The sequence below is a fragment of the Gymnogyps californianus genome, chromosome 2 (genome assembly GCF_018139145.2).
Source record: "Gymnogyps californianus isolate 813 chromosome 2, ASM1813914v2, whole genome shotgun sequence".
Classification (NCBI taxonomy): Eukaryota; Metazoa; Chordata; class Aves; order Accipitriformes; family Cathartidae; genus Gymnogyps; species Gymnogyps californianus.
This window is the reverse complement of record NC_059472.1, coordinates 167,319,260-167,339,956: the sequence shown is the minus strand read 5'-3', so window position 1 is coordinate 167,339,956 and position 20,697 is coordinate 167,319,260. Positions and strand designations below refer to the sequence as shown.

The following is a 20,697-nucleotide window of genomic DNA, read 5'->3' as shown; positions in this document are numbered from 1 at the left end:
AGTCTACAATAATGGCACTGGCTGTGATTGTTTCCGACCTGAACTGGAATTAAACTAATATCCTGGAATTAACATCACCCTGCTAAATAAATGGTGGTAGGTGCTTATTGAGTCTGCAGCAACAGGTGATATTTCTGTCTTGCCTGCTTCATCAAATGAATGAGATAAAATGAACCTAATGGCTGCTGAGTGTAGTCTTGATGTTAATTCTCACTCTGTTTTCAGGTAGTTCTTTTGCTGCCTTTCTGATAAATAGGTACACTTAAGTAGATGTAAGTGTAGAAGACGTGGTCAGAGCTTGAAAAGATGCATTACTCTATAGAGCAGAGTAGATGAGAAACATTCAGGTCAGTTTAGAGTATTTCCAAGGGGAAAATGATGCTTCCAGTGTTAAGCATGAAGCCGCTGCTTGCTCTCTCCCACCGATTGCTGGACAGAAGCACCCTCCTGTAACATGTAATTCAATTGTAGCATTTATTGCCACAGGAGGCTGTTGTGACCTTGAGTTCTGCAGAATTTGGAGCTGTGTAGATAGGTGAATACTGTATAAATTATTAACATAGCAGACACTGGAAAGGATATAACACTTATGCACAAACTACTGGAATGAATGGAGGCAGCACGGGGGGCAGAACGTGCTCTTATCTGTCATCTTAGTTCAGGATTTCATGTACCTTCAGATGAACCCAGGTTGGCCTGGGTTACTGAATCTGATAGACTTTGTCCAGTATAGCAGTTACTTTGTTTATTCAGATTTCAGTTACGATTGTGAAAATGGGCTTAAGTAGCAGTCAACCTTTAAAATTTAATCTCTTCCTTTATGATAGTGAATTAGTTTGAAAGCTATAAACCAAGTTAACAGTGAATGTCTTCTATAGCTCTCATTCTTCAAACAATCTTTCATCCCATTTAGGTTGAAAACAAAGCGGAGAGTGAAATTGAGGAAGGCGATAAAGTACAAGAAGGAGAAAATGAGAGAAATCCAGAAAAAGAGCAAGATAGTGAAGTGACTGCAGACCCCAAGCCAGGTAATGGTTCCCAGCTGTTCCTCAAGCTGTGTTAGCTTTAATAGCCTTCCTCTAAAGTGGTTGGAATAGACTATAAACTCAACTGTGGCAGAAATATTTCCTCTTGCACATCAGGCTGCTTCATGGTTCAGTAGTAAATATTCTAGTTTAATTTCACTGCGGAGTTCAGGCACTAAATTCTTTCTTGAACTTGTTTTAGACCTCAGCTGAGCTTTCTTTCACTGTGTGTAGTGACTGGGTGAAGAAATGGCAGTAGCAAAGTGTGTGTAGGTCATATAAATTATTTTCTTTTGTCTGTGTTGCACACCATTTGATCACTTTTGATGCAAAGAAATGGGACTGCTCACTTCTGCCCTTAGAAGTTAATATGTTAGCTCAGTTTCCCTGTGAAGTGATGCAGAGCCTTTATTTTGACAGTCTAAGGAGTACTGGTTTTTTTCTACATAAGACATTATTCTTATTTATTTTTAACATGTGCCCCTTGTACCACATGGATATATCGTTTTTTCCTGGAACTTGCAGTCAGTATTTTAGCACCGGGTAGAACAAAAAACATTTGGATTTGATGTAATAATAGAGTTGATCTGGAAATGCAGCTGAAATTGTTCTGATGAGAGTAAGCTGATGGCAGAGATGAGTCGGCAAGATGGAAACTAATAGCATTTAAAGTTGCCCTATTTGTTGGATCAGATCCTCTTAGACTGGTATCGTTCCCCTGTCAGCATTTGGACGAGTAGCAGTACTGTAATATAGGAATGTGACAGCGTGTGGATGAATTAATTTGTTTGACCAACAGCAGTGTGCGTAGTGCAATTCCTGTCTTGACGCGATACTGTTAACAAGGGGAGAATGCACGTAACAGACTTGGCGGGAAATCTCTTTCAGAAGAAAAGGAGGCAGAAGAGAACAAGGAGAACGTTGATGCAAGCAAAGACAAAGAAAACGAGGCTGGGAAGAAGAAAGTGGAACATGAAATCTCGGAAGGAAACGTAGCTACAGCTGCAGCTGCTGCCCTTGCCTCAGCTGCCACCAAAGCAAAGGTTTGTTTTATACAAATATCCATTGGCTTGGTTTCCAGTTCACATTAGAACTCTTCATAAAATGGTCCTTTGTTCCAGATCTGTGCGGTTTCATATTCTAATGTCTAATACCTTGAAGGAGCACAAGTGCCATCTTCAGTTTCTTCTGCTTGAACTCCTAAGTGAAATAGCGTACAATTTTAATTTAGGCAGCTACTTTTGTGGTTATGAAGTCGATGAACATCCCTTAAGAAACAGCCCCAAAATGTGCTCGTCACTTTTGGGAAGACTTTTCTCTGCTCGATAGGTCTGGCTGTAATGCTGAGGACATAGGCCTGGGTGATAAAACCCTGATGTTGCCTTTTTTGCTGTGCCACCGGCTGTTCTGTGGGCTTCATGCAAGCCTTCTGTACTTGGACTCTTTGTCTGTAAAAACAACGTGATGTTCAATTCTAGCATTACAATTTTTTGTAGACAACTTAATGATTTTTGTGTTAAGAGGTACTGTGTGTCTGTTAAAAGCACGTTCTTGTCTTCCTATCATTAAACTGCTGTTTGTTTGTCTGTAGTCTCTTAATGGGCTGTGGTTTGAATCAGTGTCCTATCTAATAGCTTTTCTTTACCCTGTAATTACTAATTGCATGTTGTCTTTCATTTTCTTCTCGCAGGAACCAGACAGTCTTTGCTTCTTTCAGAATATCTTTTTCAAATCTGTTTTCTCTTTACGTATTTTTTTTGATTCAAGTTGTAGTTTGGGTTTCTTAATCGTTGTTGGATTCGGTGCCATGTTCCATGTCACTTACTTCAGAGATACCAAAAGCAAAACATGGATGGTATTTGTTTCCTGATGGATTTCCAGGACACAATGGTGGACATAATGAGGTGTTGCATGTGTCGTACTGACTTTTCCAGTCTGATGTGTGACTCTTAAAACTTTAACTGTAGACTTTTTCCCCCAACTTCATCATATATATTGAGGATAGTGTGATGATAGGCGTTGTCATGATGATACGGTCCCTCCTTTATGAACCCATGAGATTTGAGGATATTTTTGGTTACTACCTTTCAAGCCAGGTTCTCAAATCACAAGTTGCATGAATTCAGTGTTGCTTAGTGTCAGAGCTAGGCACCCTAGCTGTGTGGAATCCCACTTCGCAGGCAAACTTCAGGTTCATTATTTTGGTCAAGTGCAGAGTCCTGACTGACTCCCTTGTGCATCACTTTGCCTGTCTGCATCTGAACCTGTGGTGCTCCCGGCACCAAGCTCTTCTACTGAGAGTAACTTACTTTCAGTTCATCAGACTTACAGATATTTTCAGCCAAGTTGAAAAACCCTGCGCGCATATATATATATATATATATATATATATGGAGGCATGAAATTTAATCTCTGTTTTATGGAAGGCTACTTGCTCCAAATAAAGATGATCTCCTACTTTCCTTCCTTTGGTGATAATGAGTGCTAGAGGGAGAAGGGAGTTGGCTAATGGCAGTTTTCATTATGGTAATAATAATATTCTAGAAGAATTTTAGCTTTATATTACAGGAAATAATGTATTATAATTAGGATGTTCACACTTCAGAGTAGAATTCAAGTTCAACAGGGATTTCTCTTTCCACTTGCACTTAAAAACCCAGACAATATTAGAGCTTTCAGTGAGCTGTATCTTGTCTGAGAGAGCAATTCAGTTCCTCATAATAAACTCAAGACCTGGTCATGTGAAGAGCTGTTACAAAGTTTTCCTTATGATTTTATATCAGAGGAATATTGCATTTGTCTGCTAAGGCGAAACAGAGATTAAAGGCAGGCATTTGAAGTGGTTTCTTTTCTTTTGGGATAAGTGGCTTCACCAATAAGTTGTGCTATTTGAGAAATGGTATCCAGTGAATGTGTACATTTAGGGGTGAGACTATATTACTACATATAGAATAGAGCAACAATTTTAAATGTGTTTTTACAGGTTATGGCTTCTGTACAAACAATATTAGAGTTAAAGTCCCTTTTTCTCATTTTCTTCTTAGATTCCTAAATGAGTGTAAGCTGTTTTTTCCTTTCTATGCATAAGTAGCACCTGATCGAAAATGTTCTCGCTCCTGCAGATTGCTCTTAGCTTTTGTCCAGTTGTGATTGAGCTGCAGAGCTTCTGCTGTAGCTCTTGATCCATCACTTACGCTGCCAAAAAAGACTGTCCCGGTCATAATTTGACCTCCTGCATAACACTGATCTCATTATTTCCCTGAATTCCTGTTTTGAGGTAGCTGTGATTGAATACATCTTTTCTGAAGACACTGATATCGAAACTACCAGTGATGCAAAACCTCCTATAATTGTCCATAAGTTTTTCCATGGGTGGTAAACTTTGCTGTTCAGCTTTATTCCTAGTCTGATATGCTTCAGCCACTAACCATTATACCATCGCAGCACTTCCCTTTGCCTGCTGAATTAAAAAGCCTTCGGTTATCAACCACTTTTTTCATGTGTTGTAGGTATTTAGAAACATAAAATTCAGGAATAGAAGGGACCCTGTTGCTAAAATCATGTTTCTTCTTTTTGCACGCAGCTACATCCCATCTTCTGTTTATAGGCAAATCAAATTATGTCTTTAATTAGTTCCTTTTTGCTGCTGCTCTAGAAACTCACTGTAGGACCTTTTTCATCTCATGCTTGAATGTATGCATGACAGGACTTAGTTTTTCCAATTGTGTGTTTTAATTAGATAATTCTCTGTTATCTGCCACCTTTATTTCTTCTCTTTCATTCGTGAAAGACAGTCTTATCCCCTCTTGGCCTCACAAAACAAAAGCTAGGTGAAGCATCTAGTCTCCTTTCGCAAAATAGGAAGAGAGAAGGAAGAAAGAGTAATTTTCTCTGCCTGTTGCAATTTCAGCTAACCTCTTGCATGTGGATGAGAAGACTTCAGCACAGTATTCCAGTGAGATGGTGCTAGGATGCTGTCTGTTTTCCAGAGGTCTCTTGTGGTCTAGTTTTAGAGTTGTCTATACCAGTTGTCACACTCATGCTCTTGCTGTGATTAGCTAATTTCACAACTAAAGCTGGGTTTAAGAAGATTAGGGGATGGGCTAGGTTCTGTGAAACTGCCTGCAATATGTGTGTGCTAGGTCAGTAGCTAGTCTTGTGATTCCTCCCAAGTTTATCAGTGTTCACCCAGAAATATAATTTTTGAGCAGCGAAACTAGAGTCAGTATTGTGGCAACGGGCACAAGCCCAGGCGCAGAGGCACTCGTGACTAGACTTGTGTTTAGGACTCCCGTGTTTAAATAGTAAACCAAAGCATTGTTCTGTATCCGCTCTCAGCCAGCGGCCAGGTCCACTGGCTGGCTTAGTGATGTTCAGGTCGTTCAGAATTGCTGTGTCCCAGGATAATGTCACATACCATCTTCTTTTTTGCTTATTTATGACTTAAGATGGGTGCAGTAATGTGTTTATCAGGCAATTTAAATCACTATTAATTTTGTCTTACTGCTTTTTTTATCAGCTGTAGAGTTAGTAACGACTTGTTCTTTGTCCACATGAAAGCACTGGGTAATGCCAGGCTAAGGAGCAGTCTCTTCAGGTCTCTCTAGGAAAGACTTCAATGATAATTTCCTTTCTAATGTGTATTTTGAGACCAGTCTTTTACCTAATCATGTGCCTTGCTGATTTTGTGTTAATCTAGTTTCATTATTAAAATTGCACGCGTAAAGCAAGGCGAAATGACTGTCAGAAGGCTGTGTGTTTCAACAAAGGTACTTCTGTCACTCTGACTTTTCATACAAAGGAGTTTGTTACTAAACACTATTAACTGACGTTAAATTTTCTGGTTCTGTCAGCCATTCAGTTACTTTATTTCAGATGTTTGCACCGCTGTTTGGTCAGTATTTAACTGAATAGCATGGGGGATCACTCTGGTTCTCTCAAACTGTACCTGATTTAAAATTAAACTTAGTGAGAGTCTTGAATGTATGTTCTCTAGAGTTACTGAAGAGTTGCTTTATTGCTGGTGGGTTACCAGAGGTGAATGCTGTCAAATGACACAACGTATTAGTGATGGAAACAATATCGTATGTTTTTGAGAAATTCTGTTTATAATTAGGATTACCAGGGAGTTTTATAATGCTTCCTTTCTCCAGCTCAGTATTTCTCCCAGTTCTGAGCCAAGGTTTGGGGCACAGCTTGCTAAATATGAGTCTCTGTTTGCAGCTTGAGCTGGATGAGATCCAGCTTTTTCTTTTTTCCTTCTTCCCCTCGGCTCTCACCTTTCGCTTCTCAAAAGCCAACCCTCCTTCCCCCTCAACCCTTGGATGTGTCAGTAAGGCTTTGCTTGGACACTATGGTTGGGAAACATCCTTTGACTGTTAATACAGAAGTTCCCAAGCAGTACACATCGGGGTGTTTTGAGTGTATTTTCATTTTGAACAGCAGGCTTTTAGCAAAAGCTAGTAGAAAGCATCATTAACATGCCTTTCACACTTGGAGAATGTGAAACACTTTTATAGGCTGTCTCATATATCACATATATATACACATACATATATCCTGTATCATTTATGTGTAAGTGTGTATATGTAAATGGGGTAGAGCTAAACCCTTGTAAAGAATCTTATTTGCCTTTTTCTGCAGTTTGCTTTTGCAGTTTAAATACAGCTTTGCCTTCAGCTTTCTTCTGCAATATGAATACTGTGCAACCCGGTTATAAAAGGAAACTGGAGATTTTTTTTTAACAGTTTCTTCTAATATCTGTGTAGCGATTTCTCTGCAAGCTCTCCCTAGCCTGAGGTGGAACTGCTGTGCTGAGAAAGCTTATGGTTTAGTGGTGTGGTGCTGCATGTAATGGGAATATGCTTAACTAGGCACATAGCTTCTCATTTACTTGAGCAAAAATATTTTAATGGCAAAGGCATGCAAGAGTCATCTCACTGTTTTTGTGGATCGTTCCAGGTAAAAGCCTCCTGTGTGTGTTTTGGTGAAAGCTTTTTGGATGACCTACAGCTGACTCGGTACAACGTACCCTTGCTCCCTCATTTGCATTTCCACTGAAAGTGCTCTCTGTTGCACAGCACACGGAAGGCTTCGAGGCAAAGCTGGATTACTTATGAGTACTGAGCATCCACAATACCTCTTGTATTACAACTTGACACCTATTTATTTGATTTTAAAAGCTTAATAATCTTCCAAGGGCTTCAGGTTCCAGGCATAAGATTGATAATCTAATGCCCTGTTTTCTGTCCAGAAGTGGAATAGGATGGCTAAAGCTAGATGCAGGCATAGTTGGCTTATGTGTTCCCTTAAAGCACTTTATTTTGTGAAATGTGTGTAAAGCAAAAACCTGTGTTTTATCCTCAGCACCTAGCAGCAGTGGAAGAAAGAAAGATCAAGTCCCTGGTTGCCCTTTTGGTGGAAACGCAGATGAAGAAGCTGGAGATAAAACTTCGCCACTTTGAGGAGTTGGAAACCATTATGGACAGAGAGAAAGAGGCAGTAAGTAGAGATTCTGGATTAAACCAGGCGCTGCAAAGATCTATGTATACTAACAGCTGGAAAACTAGCAACTTCAGCTGTTCCTCACCTTTATGCAGGTCTTTCTACTTCAGCTAGAATTCATAATTACCCCCTACAGTAGCATTTGAGCCCTCTCCTCCTTTATCCAGGATCTTCCCTTTACCATAAGCAGCAAACTGGTGGTATCCTAGATTTGCTTCCTAATCCTTACTCCTGTCATCTAAGCAGGAATGTGGAATTGGTCCTGAGCCTTTATGTAGGCCTTATCACATGAATAGCTGTGATAACGATATAAATGTAAAGGTGCATTATGATACGTGACATAAGAATGGCTTTTCTCTGTAAAGAGTGAATGGGTGAAAACCTTACTTCCCTAAGGGAAGGGAAACCAGCTCTGTCTGCCTTTCCTTCCTGACCCAGTTCAGACTGGAGATTTGGTTTTAAGTATGTAATTCAGTGTTTTTGGAGGGCATTCTCAGTAGCTCTTGGGAAAGTCCTCAAAGTGAGATGCGATAGCAGAAGGATACGTGCTCAGGAGTAACAGCTTCTCATTTTGTGATGATGATGATGGGTTTGCCTGAGCTGGAGAGGGCAGCTCTCAGTGGCTTCAAGAGAAGGGAAGGAAGCGACGATGTCAGGAGATGGGAGAAGATGGTTGCTCATAGGGACCAGAAAAGTATCAAAGTAGAACAAAGCTGAATTGACAAATCTAATGATGAAGTGCAACTGAGGAGGAGGAGGAGGAGGAGGAGCTGGGCAAGCTAAGCAAGGTTGTTAATCTCTGTCCTCAATCTAGTGAGGCTGTAAGCCAGGGCACAGGTCTTGATTGAGGTCCAGCCAGCTGAAGAAGGTAGTGACGCTAAGAGAGCATATATACTGTGCATCCCAAGCAGGGTTGTATTTATATTGTAGCACTGTTAGTGACACCTCACTGGAAACTTGTGTATCCCTAAAATCAGAGTATAATGTGGAAGAGATGCTGTCTCTGCCTGTCAGTGGCTGGGTTACACATCAGTTACTAAGTGTTCTTTCATGTGTAGTGCAGCATACTTTCAGAGAAGCGGTTTCTCTCCAGCTACTGTAAAGATGACCCAAAACTTCATTTTTATCAGAGCGCAGTCAATTTTTTTATTTTTCTGTTGTATAGCTTGCTCATTTTTGTCCATAAGCAATTACTCTAGATGTGTTGAAGATATTGACTCATAATTCTAGGGGTTTTCACACTTGCCCTACCGTATGAATTTAATGGAATTTACATCCTCACTTTGGCATTAATCACATTGATAGAGTTTGACAAACTGTGGTCTTTTGTTTGTAGCAGAATGTCAGCAAGAATTTCTAGATTGCTCAGCATCCTCAACCATTTCAGTGTGGTGTTTGCCTCTGACACTGATTGGCAGCTCAAGAAGTGGACCTAACTATTTTGAAAAGGTTCGCTGTAGATTTCTTTCTTTGGGGGATATATTCTATTAGTGACAGGGTTTTTTTCCATTTTGAGGCATATGACATTTTCCTTTTTAAAAATGTGCATACAAATTTTTCCCTTGGCCTTCTGGTAGTTAAATTCAGTCTTTCCACCTGTCATTGTGGATATTTAGTGGAAAAATTAAAACAAAAAAAATCCTTAGTGCCATTGCACACAGTGCATATGTCCTTATTTGCTGCACTGGCTTTTTCTTATAGTAAAGGTAAGGCGATTCTAAGTGTTGAACGAAATCTGTGCTGCAGACTGGAGAGTGTTAGATTTTAGGCACAACACATTTACTTCAGTGTTTAAGCTAAAGTAATTTCAGTGCTGCCAACTCTGATTTTGTGTAACCAGGAATCCTATTGGTAGGAGCCTTGTTGACCCAGAATTTATAATAGCGCGTGAATGCTTTCTTTACTGTTTCTGTTTAGGGAGGAGTTACTTGCTGAAGATGAAACTGTAGTACAATGATGGTTGTTGTATGAGTATACATTAAGTGCTTGTAATAGTCCCTTCTAATTGTGACTCACTTCACAATAGTGCAGAAACATGCTGTTGCAAATTTGAAGATCGTCAAGAGTGTGGTATTCATTACTATGTACCTAAAAATTTGGCTAATTTCCTGAATCGGGTTGTGTAGGGAGATTGTGTGGCAGACTGATACATGCTCATCTTCGTTACGGTGCCGAGCCTCGCTCTTGCCTGCCATCCGCTGCAGGTATAACTGAGTTTTGAGAGTTGAAGAGCAAATGCAAATTAATGCTAGACTGCCACCGGAAAATGTGTTACTACCAGTTGTCTTAATGCTAATCTGGGGGTACGACTGTAGGTCGTGTCCGTAAACCTGCTTCTGAAATGATTACAACAAATGCAAGAACGTAGTACAGAACCAGGTGGTTTGGGCTCTGCATCAGTTTTAAGAGCTCATGTTATAACTTGTGTTTATGTGCATTTTTCCTCTGTCCAACTGTCTTTTCTCAGCCTGAGGGGAGGGAAAGTGTAGAAGGGAAGTTTTCACTGGTTTTCCTAAGTACAAGATGTATTTTCAGGCACTGGATGCTGTTCGGGGATACTTGTAAAGACTTTTTTTAACTGTGGTAGGATAGGGTACCATAAAGAGAGCAAAGCAGGAATACAAAAGTATAAAAAGAATATAAAAAGTATGGTGTAGCCGTACTTCTTGCCTAAGCCTTTGTTTCGGGTCATTTGCAGTAATTCTTCTCTGAACTGCCTGCCACCTACTGAATCTGTTTCCACACATGCACGATTACACCATTGGTGTACGTGCCTCTTCATTTTATCAAGTTCTTCCCGCTAATGTATCAGATTGATCAAGGAAAAAGGAGTCGTAGCAGCATGAATAATCACATTGTAGTCCCTACATGCAGAAAACCAGCCCCCAACAAGGAGTATGTATTATTCATTAGGCTCTGTCCCCATCTGGTTCTGTTGGTGAATGCGTGCTCTCTAGTGTTCTGTTTTCATCCATGCTTTGTCAGCAGTCAAACTGCTAACACAAAGTATTGATGGAGCTTTGGGATTTTTGGAGAACTTCTGCTAGGTGGAAGTCTCCTTGGCAACCTGCTTTTCAGATAAATTATGGAGTATATTTTAAAATACTCATTAAATATTTGTAAACTAGTCACACAAATCCATGTGTCTAGTTGCTTAAGAGTAATAGATGCAGAAATGCGTTACGATTTCTTAAATAAGTCAAATGACATACACTTCCTTAACCAGGACACTGATTAATCATATAAATGCCCAATAGTAAGAAATACTTTCTGTAGCTTTTTTGTCTGTTCACTTTGGGCTTGCTTACTCTCTACATGGCTTCATAATTAAACAGAGTAGCCTATTTTATGTTAGTTGGCCTACATGAGGGGGTTTTTTTTACACAATACTCTTCTCAATAGTGCAAATCATTGCTGTCTAGCTATCATGATGTCCAAGTCCTACACTTAAAATAAAGGTAGGATCCTGCCTGTCATCACTGAGCTTGTGCTATTGCACACATACTCTGCTTTGGTCTTGCCCTAGAAAATCTCTTTCGTTTCCTGTTCCCCCTCATTCCAACATGCAGAAGATTGAGAGAAAAACATACAGTTTCTTCTAGAATTGTGTTAAGGCTGAATGCTCTGCACAGTACTCATTGAGTAATGTGTTGTATTACTGAGAGATTCTTTAGGACAAAACAAGGTGAGTTCATCTGTTCCAGCTGGAAAATGGCCTGGACCTTTTACCAAAACCTGCTGCAAATCAGACAGTTGTGTATCAATAGGATAGGCATTTGATTTGCAGAAGCATGTTTTAAATGTATAGTTCTTAACTTCGCTTTGCCTTTTTTCCCCTGTTTTTGACATAGTTAGAGCAGCAGAGACAACAGTTGCTGACAGAACGCCAGAATTTTCACATGGAACAGCTGAAATACGCTGAATTAAGGGCTCGTCAGCAAATGGAGCAGCAGCACAGTCAAAACCCACAGCAGTCTCACCAGCACTCCAGTGGGCCTGGGATGAACCCCCTTGGGGCACCAGCACATCCAGGCTTACTGCCTCATCAGCAGCCCCCACCGTACCCTATGATGCACCACCAAATGCCACCACCTCACCCGCCACAGCCAGGTAAGAGTTGGAAGGAGAAAATCCCCTTACGTTAATCACCGTTCATAATAGAGTAAAATCAGAGGAAGAGGTACTACCAGGTAAAATCGCACAAGGTGTAATGAATGGTCTGTGTTACGTAGTGTTTTATAATGGTGCTGCTTATAAAACAGAAACACAGTTTGCTAGAAAGATGAGCTCTGGTTGTACTGCAGCTCCGTTTTATAGCTTTTGCCCCTGTACCAGATGTGCGGATGGAGTTTGGGGAGGAGGTGTCTTACCAACGTGTACGAATACCCAAAAGGAGGGAATGAAAGAGAGCGCCAGACTCTTCTCAGTAGTACCCAGTGACGGGGCAAGAGGCAATGGGCACAGATTAAAATACGTGAAATTCCATCCGGACACAGGCATGTGGCAACAGAAAGCCTGCAGGAGCTTGAGTTTTCATCTTGGGAAAAGACCCATGTTAAGCGTGTGGTTTGGAAAAGAGCAGAATGGCATAGTAAGCTAGCAGGATTTGCAGATGACCATGAAAATGTGAGGCATCTAATCCAACTGCATGAATCTCCACAGTAATAAAACTTGATTCAATCAACAGATGCAGAGTAACGCTAATTGGACAGGAAGGTAAGAGTTAGTCGTCTTGTGATGCAGATGCTGAAGCTAACTATCTTTTTAAGGTACCAGAGTCAGTGAGTTCCTGGCTTCGTTGTGCACTTGTGGACAAAAAATGCTGACATTGTTTTGGGAGCTGTTTTGGTTTTTGCTGAAATTGAATTAGGAGTGTGATAAAATACGGTCTCTTTTTTTTAGATTCAAATAATATTGTAGCTCGATTTGTCTGTTGTATGCTGTATTGACAACTCGGGTCTATTCACGTAGCAGTAGAATCAAGAAACATTCTGTGAAATGGAAAAATGGCAAATTGAAAACAGATTAAAGGGGGGAATCATTGCATATCATTAGACTAGCTCTTACAAGCTGCTATTGAGACTGAAAATGTAACAAGATTAAATGCATTGTTGTATTCACTAGGGGACTAATAAAACTTGATTTCTAATATATTCACATCCTTGGTTCATATAATACCTTGTTACTTCAGCCCCATCATAATCATCCAGGCCCTCTATATCCCCAGTGATCCCTTTCTGTGTGTATTGTGGGGAGTGTGGTACTGTGTTAATTAGTCAGTACATCTCTTTTTCAAATTTGATTAAAGTTAGTCAATAGATTGACTTTTCCACCACCCCTCCTGTTAGAGGGCAGCAGGCTGATGGACGAGGTGCAGCACTTTTGGCTCCCGTGACAGTGGAACATCTGGTGCTGTCTCATGCCATACAGATAGAGGACTAGGATCTTGCCTTTTACCTAGTCTGACAGTTTGCTGGTTTGATATTTTTGTGAAGGTGAGAATTCAGAGGCCCTTTGAGAGTTTGAAGGCAAACCCCTTCGCTGCTTGTACCATATCCCAACTGATCCTGCCTAGAAAGCAAAATAGTCTCTCTTCCTCAGGCTCTTCAGTGGAAGTTTGTTAGAAATGCTTAGGAAGGCCGCAAGTGCCAAAGCTCTTCGGCTTCACAGTGGAGTTTTGTATAACTTGAAGGCAAGGAGAGAAAATGGAAAAGTTCACTGTTTCCTCAAGTGAGTTCAACGCTTGAACTCTGAGCCAGTCCTGGGGGGGTGTAAATAGTGACTTAGGGATCCTTCAGTCCCCAGAGATAGTGACTCACAAATTGACCTGATTTTCTGTTTAGATAGTTTAAGATACCCAGAGTTATGACTTTCCGTGACAAATGGGTACATCGTCGCAGGGTGAATCTCAGCTGGAAATATCTCTTCTGCATGCAGCAGTCTCCAGAAATCTTACTGACATGCTGAAGCAGTCAGCAGTTGCATTTTGTGTACACACACCCCGTGTATTATATACATTAAAACAATAATCCCTTATCACATAACACTGGTCATATTGAATCTGTGATAAATACTACAGAACTTCTATTGTATCCTAGATATTTTCCTTACTTTCACATTTTTAGGGCAATTGTGGTGTATTTATTGGACTTGTAAGTCTTGGAGCGTTAATAGTCCACTACTTTCATGACAGACCTGTACATACATATATCAGTAGCAATTTTTGCTGCTCGGTTGCTAATTTGGGATCCTTTGAAACAAACTGGTGAACTTCACCTTAATGACCTCACATCCGTAAGTTCCCTCACTGCATGCCTGCCCGTGAGTCTCCTGCAGTCTTGGTGGAGATGCCAAAATTTGGAGGGTATGGGTAGATGAATTTCACCCTGCTAGAGAGGGCTGAGATACACTTGCAGAAGAAATCTGAAAGCTCTTTTTTGCTGCTCTTAGTCCCGTAGATGAACCTCTGGCTTCAGAGCTGTTGGTGTACAGTTTCCAAGTGCAGAGCTTGACATGCTTTTGTAAGAAGAAGGAGCAGTTTCCTTACCCGAGTTCTCAGCTTCTCTCCAATAACAACCTGCTGTCCCTAAGGTGGCCAATTTCAAGAAACCTCAGTGATGAATACCGCGGTGTAATTCTTCATTCAGGTATAAAGATGTTATTGGAGACTTAGACGAGTCGCTGCCTGCTGGTCTGTCTTAACAGCTCTGCGGGAAGAACTGACCCATTCAGTTTGCGTTAAGAGAAAAATCCCAAAACAACTTAGCAGTAACTGAGAAGCACCAGTGGGCAACCTTCCAAAACACAGCCCCGAGGGGAAGCTGGAGATGGAAATACCCTGCACAATTTCCTGTTCAGCTGCGTGGTTTTAACTCCAGACTTTACCTTGGTTCTCACTGATGTTTTCAAACAGGTTTCTGACCTTAATAGTGACTAAAAGTGTAACTGTTGGTTCAGTAGACCGTGAACAAAATGCTAAGTCGGATGTCTTTAAAGTGATTGACAAAAGCTGAAGAGACGGTAGGAAACAAAGTGATGAAAGGATCTGAAAAGGCATTTATAAATGGAAGGGAAAAAAAAATTCCTGCTTACAGCTTTTCTGGATTCAGAGGCAGAAGCAGTTAAGCCACATCTCTTAACTAAAAGTTAACAGTGAAGCTTTTTCCAGAAAAATGTTCTTCAGCTTAGAAGTTAGTCTCTGGAAACAGCTGGTGAACATCTCCAGTCGAGGGTCAGTCTTTGCAGTGAGCCGCTTTTCATCGGCGTGGCCACGTCTGGTTCTGCTGGACCATAGAATTTGTTGGGACATGCTGAAGAGCTGAAATCAGTCCAGAGGCCAGTGCCCACGGGCAGGTTCGGTGAGGGAGAAGCCAAGATAAGCCAAGATGAGCCAGGAGAGCTCCTCCAGAGAGGAGAGCTGTTGGTGAATTCCATGTAAAGCAAAAGTTTTACAGCGGATAGTGTACAACGCACAGCCAGAGAGGCTTCTTAGAAGCTTTTGCTGCTTCTCCCAGGGCTTTTCTTTCTGGGTCTGGGTTAGCTGTCTTTTTGCTCGTCATATTAAGCAGCAGAGCTTGATGGTTAAAGCTTTGAGTTTCAAAACTTGAAATAGGACTCTGTTATCAGTTTGCTGTGACATACGGTTTAACTTGATGCCTGCTTCTCCAGTGCAAGCCTGTGTTCTGAGTTTGGCTGCCTCCAGTTTGTCCTTTGGTGCCTGGGTGTGATGAGATTCTGGTCAGCTCGATGACCAGAAGTATGTTGCAGTTCTCAGGCAGGGGCACTGGTTTCAGACAAGTCCCATTACTAGTTCCTTTCCCAGATTTTTTACTTTAACTTCATTTTGACTGAGCTTATTTTGTTCTCTCCTTTCCCCTGGAATGAAGACTTTTAAAATAGAAAAATAAAATCGGATTCCAATTTCACTGTGAAAAGCTGTACCTTGTAATTAGAACGGAAAATAAAATTCCCAGTTTCTTCCTGTGTTAACCAGCCTTGCTGCTGGTTGTATCATTTGAAGCACGATATTGATTTCTCTTTGTGCACTGTTCTGGTTATCTGTGAAATGATAAGTGATACTTGTGGTGTGTAATACGAGAAACTTCTTGAAATTCTTGGAGGAAGAAAGATATGTGTTAATAGCTGTCATTAATTAACTCTTCCCTTCGGGGGGGGATTTTCAGCTAGTAAATAATTTCTTACTCAAGCAGAAATGGAATAAGGAGGTAAGGCTACACTTTCCACTACAGCTGGATGAGTAACTTTAATAACCTTTCCCCCCCAATATATTTTGCATAATTTTCTGTCGATGGTTGAAATATTCAAAAGAATGCTTTGTAAGTAATTTTGGGCTTGTGGTTTTTCAAGTAAGTGTTGCGCACTTTATTTAAAAGCTGTGGTTTTAAATTGAGCTACTGGATGCTATTTCCTTTCCTATTGGACTATTGCAATTCCAGGTTTTTTTGGTACAGATAAGGATTTTGAGTTCACTTCCTTTTGGTAAATATTTTCTAAGAACTGTCAGTGCTTTCTTTTTATCCATCGTACGTAATGAGCTTGCTGGCAGGAGACATGCAGGGAGTAGTCAGATAAAAGGAAAGCAAAGTCATACAGGTGATAAATGGGTTTGCAGTATTCATCCACAGTGCTGTAATACGTGCGTAGTTGTGGGTTTGCAAGGTGTTACGGTGGTTGGTAATACAGAAACGTTAAAGCCACATTGGATGCTCTCTGGTGTATTCTTGACTGTATGAAAACCTGGCCAGGCAAGAGGCATTACAGGCTGGAATAGTAAATAAGAGTCAGCCACGGGACAGCGGTTCCACTGGCGGTGCTGGATGATATTTTAGTGACTTGCACTGTACTGTCATCCTAACATCTGCAGAGCTTCTCCAGTAAGTTTGAGCAGCTCATAACTCCTTAAAAGAATGTATTATTGAAGATGCATTAATATTTGAAGGTTACCAGTGCTGCCCTGCAGAATGGTTGTCCTTGCTGGAGTGACACACTAAGCAGCTTCTTGACAAAGTGCCTTCCATCGTACGTGCTTTGTTGTAGAAAAATAATGATGAGCCCTCAGCTGGGAAGCGTTGTGGATGTCAGGGTCCCGCAAGCCTGGCACAGCGCACCTCGGCATTCAGAGGTGTCTGACTTCAGCACGCCAATGCCTCCATCGTCAGCACCGGGTGAATCACGCCAGAGGGGAGTGACAGAAATGCAATATGCCAGCGAAGTGGAAATTCTGCCTCTCCCCCGAGATGCGATGCTAAATGAGTTATTGTGGTTAATTATTCACAGTTCTTGGCTGTGGGATTGTCTGCTGCAGTGCGTGTGGGGAGAGGACGTGCCGAAGGAAAGGACGTGTCTGGGAGGTTGGTTAGAAGTACCGATTTCTGGGTCTTCTGAAAACCGTTCCCGGTGGGAAGGAGCACATCTTGCAGTGCTGCGGAGCTGCTCTGCAGTGAAGCTAGCAGGCATTCCCTGGAGCGGTTCTCTGCTTGTTCCTGTATCAGGACTGTGAAACCATTCAATAGTAGGAGAGCGAGATTTCAGCAAGGCACATCCCCTACGGAGATCAGAGGAATGTCGGAGTGCAGCCTGGTTTTTTCCCCTCTCCGAACTCCTGGCTGCCAAAGGAGGGACTCCCTTCACGTAGCACTGGCTGCGTTTGCAGATTTTTCTCTTTGAATTGTAAATAGGGAGAGGTGTGCAGGAGGATTTGAATCGGCTCCAAGCTTTGTGCATCATGCCCTGTCAGCTGCTACAGTGAAACAAAAATACTAAAACTGTTTACCACTCCAATGCCCCTCAAGTAGCTGATTTAATAGAGATGGAGGCTTACTTAATAAATACTTCGGAGATCCTTTAAAAACTGTTCCTCATCCGTTTCACTGTAATGTGAATCTGCAGTTGGCAGTTTGCTAATAGTGGAATGCTTCAGAGCACGCACTAGAAAATGTCTACAATCTCTAACGTGCAAAGGATTTTTTTTTTTACTCTGCTAAATCTCATTTTATTGAACCTTTTGGCTTTATCTCTTCCTATGTCTGCTGTTTTTAAGCTCTCCCCCTTATGTAGGTCACACTTCCACATTTTATGCTTGAGCCGCTGTCTTGAAGCGGTATCTCTCGTAAAATGAAAAAAAGTACGATCTCTATAGAAATAGGACTTCATTTTTGCCGTAGTAGTAATTTCCCCTTGCTTAATCCCAGTTTGGTTGGGTATTGCTTGGTTACTGCTCAACTTCAGCATTTTGGAGTTCTGGTATGTGATAGGATTGTTCCTCTGCAAGTACTCTAAGCTAATTTTAAGATAAAATTGTTACATGCCATGTCAGGAAGGCAAAAAATGGGAAGCCAACCCTGTACTCAAACACGGAGGAGCTTCTCAGCTTATGGGCGTCTTCAGAAAAACTGCAGTGACACTTATTTTTAAATCTCCAAGATTTGAGAGAGAAAAAAGCTCTACAGACTCCTTGGTCCAGGTAGGAGGGTGCTTCCCAACAAGCATCGTTATGAAATTTGGAGTCATGACACACTTTGAATTTATGAAGAAACAAATGTTTTTTTTAAAGTTGATTTAATTTCTGTTTAGTGGTGATTTTAGCTTGACTGTGGTTGATTGGAATATAAAACATAGTCCTTGAATGTTTGCATTACTGCAGGTTTGACAGCCTTTCTCTCACGGAAGGAATACTTGCCCAATGTTAGAGCTTAAGACCTCATGTGAAGCCACTCAGTGTGTAGTAAGTCTGATCCAGCTGCAGGTGTTTCAGAAGAGGTTTTTCAATATTAATCACTTCATTAGTGCGGAGAGAATCTTGTAGGCATGTGGTGTTAGAAGGAGGATGGCCAAATTACTCTTGGAGAGCTTGAGGCTCCTGTCAAGCGGCAGCTCCCAGGCTGGGGATTTCTCAGTTCCCAGCTTTCCTGGTCTTCTGAAACGCAGCTGTGTTGTTCCAGTTTTTACATTGTTGTTCCCCAATCAGCCTTAATTTTGCCAGTGAATAACATCCCTCATAGCTGTGAATACCTTCTCCTTTTGCTACGAAGCCCTCTACATCTTTAGGCCGTGTTTTATCTCCAGTTTCTTGTTTTGGCAAGGTCCAGTCCCTGCCACCCTTCTGCCCTCAGCAGTTTGAGTTGCCCTCTATCTGCTTCTGCTAGTCTGCCTTTGCTTCTGCATGCTTGTAGCTGCAATTGTGTCCTTTTTTGGGGGGGGTGGGGGGTGTTGGAAATATAGGAGTTCATTAAAAATAAAAGCTCTACTCAAGCCAGAGTTCTTAAGAGCATGATAATGCTGTCTTGATGTACCAAGTGGCTGTGGTTCTTGTGCGGTACCCTTTCAGAGTATGACACTGGAGTCAAAGTGTGGGAGGACTGCGAGGATGAGGATACACGAGGAAGCAGTGCTCACCTCCCTCGTGTGAGCTAATCTAGATCCAGACACAGCTTCCAATGTTAAAGCTTGGTATGCCAGCTCCGTTGCGCTGTTCATCAGCAAACTTGACTTTTCACGAGTAGGTTCTGAGTGTGTGTGTATGCTGGGTCAGCCCAGAGGTTCACATTGCTGTCTTTGATCTGGTAGATAGCAAATGCTTTGTGAAGACTGTAAGAAACAGGGTAAATGCAGATCAAGCCTTCCACAGTCACATTCCTCGAGCATTTTGACACTTGGTGCTTAGGGCCTGCTTTGAACTGGTGTGTTCATAGCCACCGATAGACCTACCCTCTGCACATTTGTGTTAGCGAGTTCCACGGTGTAACAAAGTTCTGTGAAAGCGGGTTTTTAAACCTGCAGCATAAGAATTGCAGTGGCCACCTTTAATTCTGTATTCAAGGAAATAAAGGCTTCCTATTTGCTTTTCCCATACCTCTTGCGATCTTAGACGTGTAATAAGCTGTCATCTCTTCCCCCATACAGACTTTCTCCCAAGTACCCTGATGAGCATTAGTTGTATGCCTAAGTCTCTATGCTGAGTCCACTTCTCTATTAAATATTATTTTGAGCCCACTAGAAGACTTTAAACTGACGAGGAATATGCAGCCTATCAGTAGAGTGAGGCAGATGCTCAAATTCCCTCCTTGCCTATGAAACAAAACCAACCTGCAGTGGTGTTCTGTTCTGAGCTCTAAGGAATAGACTATATTTGCAAAAGCAGCCACTGAAGATACAAGCTACTCTTCCAAGACTTCTTGCACAGGTAAATGGAGCAGAAGAATATAAATTTTTCCTGGAAAGTAACTACTTTGAGTTGAAGTTGTCAGGACATTTCGTAAGTGAAGAGAACAGGGTATCAGTTACTGAAGTGGCCGGATCAGCCCTCTTTTCTTCTGTGTAGATTGAGATTGCTGGCGATACAGGATTTTTTTTCACACTTGCTTTTTTTAATATTTCACCTAGAACTTCCAGCAACTGAAATTCAAGCTGCTGTTTCATACGCTGTGCCTGTAGTGCCGCAGGTCGTCACGTAACATCGGGCATGTCAGAAGTTCCCACATCTGTCTCCTGCAAATCGGGGAAAATCCTGACTTCTGGAGCTTGCCCAGCTGCCCTTGTGCAGGCTGTGCTTCAGAGCTGATCTGTTCGGGCTGAGATCGTACATACCCCCAGACTGGTTTCTGCACATAGGCAGCTTTGCAGGATGCAGAAGAGCTGCTTGCTTGTTGTCTACCTGCTATGCTCATGTTGAAGCTCCAAGCTGAAGTTTCCTAGAAGCTCAGCGCTAGCGCAGAACTGATTACAAAGAGTCTGCAAATGGGCAGTTGTGGGCTGTTTGCAAACCCAACAGTGTTTTGTCTCTCGACAGCACTGGTCCTTGACCCGCTTCTAATAGATCACTGTGTCTTTAAGTCTCAACCTGTGCCTGGCTGTTGCTTTCGGTGACAGTGTTCTCATGTTGCCTGCCATGCCCTTTCTGCCCACTCCTCATCTCGCAGTGAGCTGGACCAAAACAGATGCACAGTTGCCAGCAGCAGTAAATTCATGCCGCGTCTGCTTAAATCTTCAGTTATCTGTGTATTATCCGTCGATACGCTTGAGGGCAGGGCTGCCATTCAGGAGGGCTGAGGCAGACTGGAGAAAGGGGCTGACAGAAGCCTTGTGAAATTCAACAAGGACAAATGCAAAGCCCCGTACCTGGGAGGACTAACCCCGAGCAGCAGCTCTG

The 20,697-nt window shown here is 41.8% G+C and overlaps 1 protein-coding gene across 1 annotated transcript in view; it reads left to right on the top strand.

Moving 5' to 3' along the window:
• SMARCC1 (SWI/SNF related, matrix associated, actin dependent regulator of chromatin subfamily c member 1) overlaps window positions 1–20,697 on the top strand; it is a 90,434-nt gene that overhangs the window by 63,911 nt on the left and 5,826 nt on the right. The window contains exons 23-26 of the mRNA XM_050890862.1: window positions 914–1,028; window positions 1,914–2,068; window positions 7,392–7,526; window positions 11,381–11,639. Coding sequence (XP_050746819.1) covers window positions 914–1,028; window positions 1,914–2,068; window positions 7,392–7,526; window positions 11,381–11,639 — 664 coding nt within the window. The remainder of the gene's footprint in view (window positions 1–913; window positions 1,029–1,913; window positions 2,069–7,391; window positions 7,527–11,380; window positions 11,640–20,697) is intronic.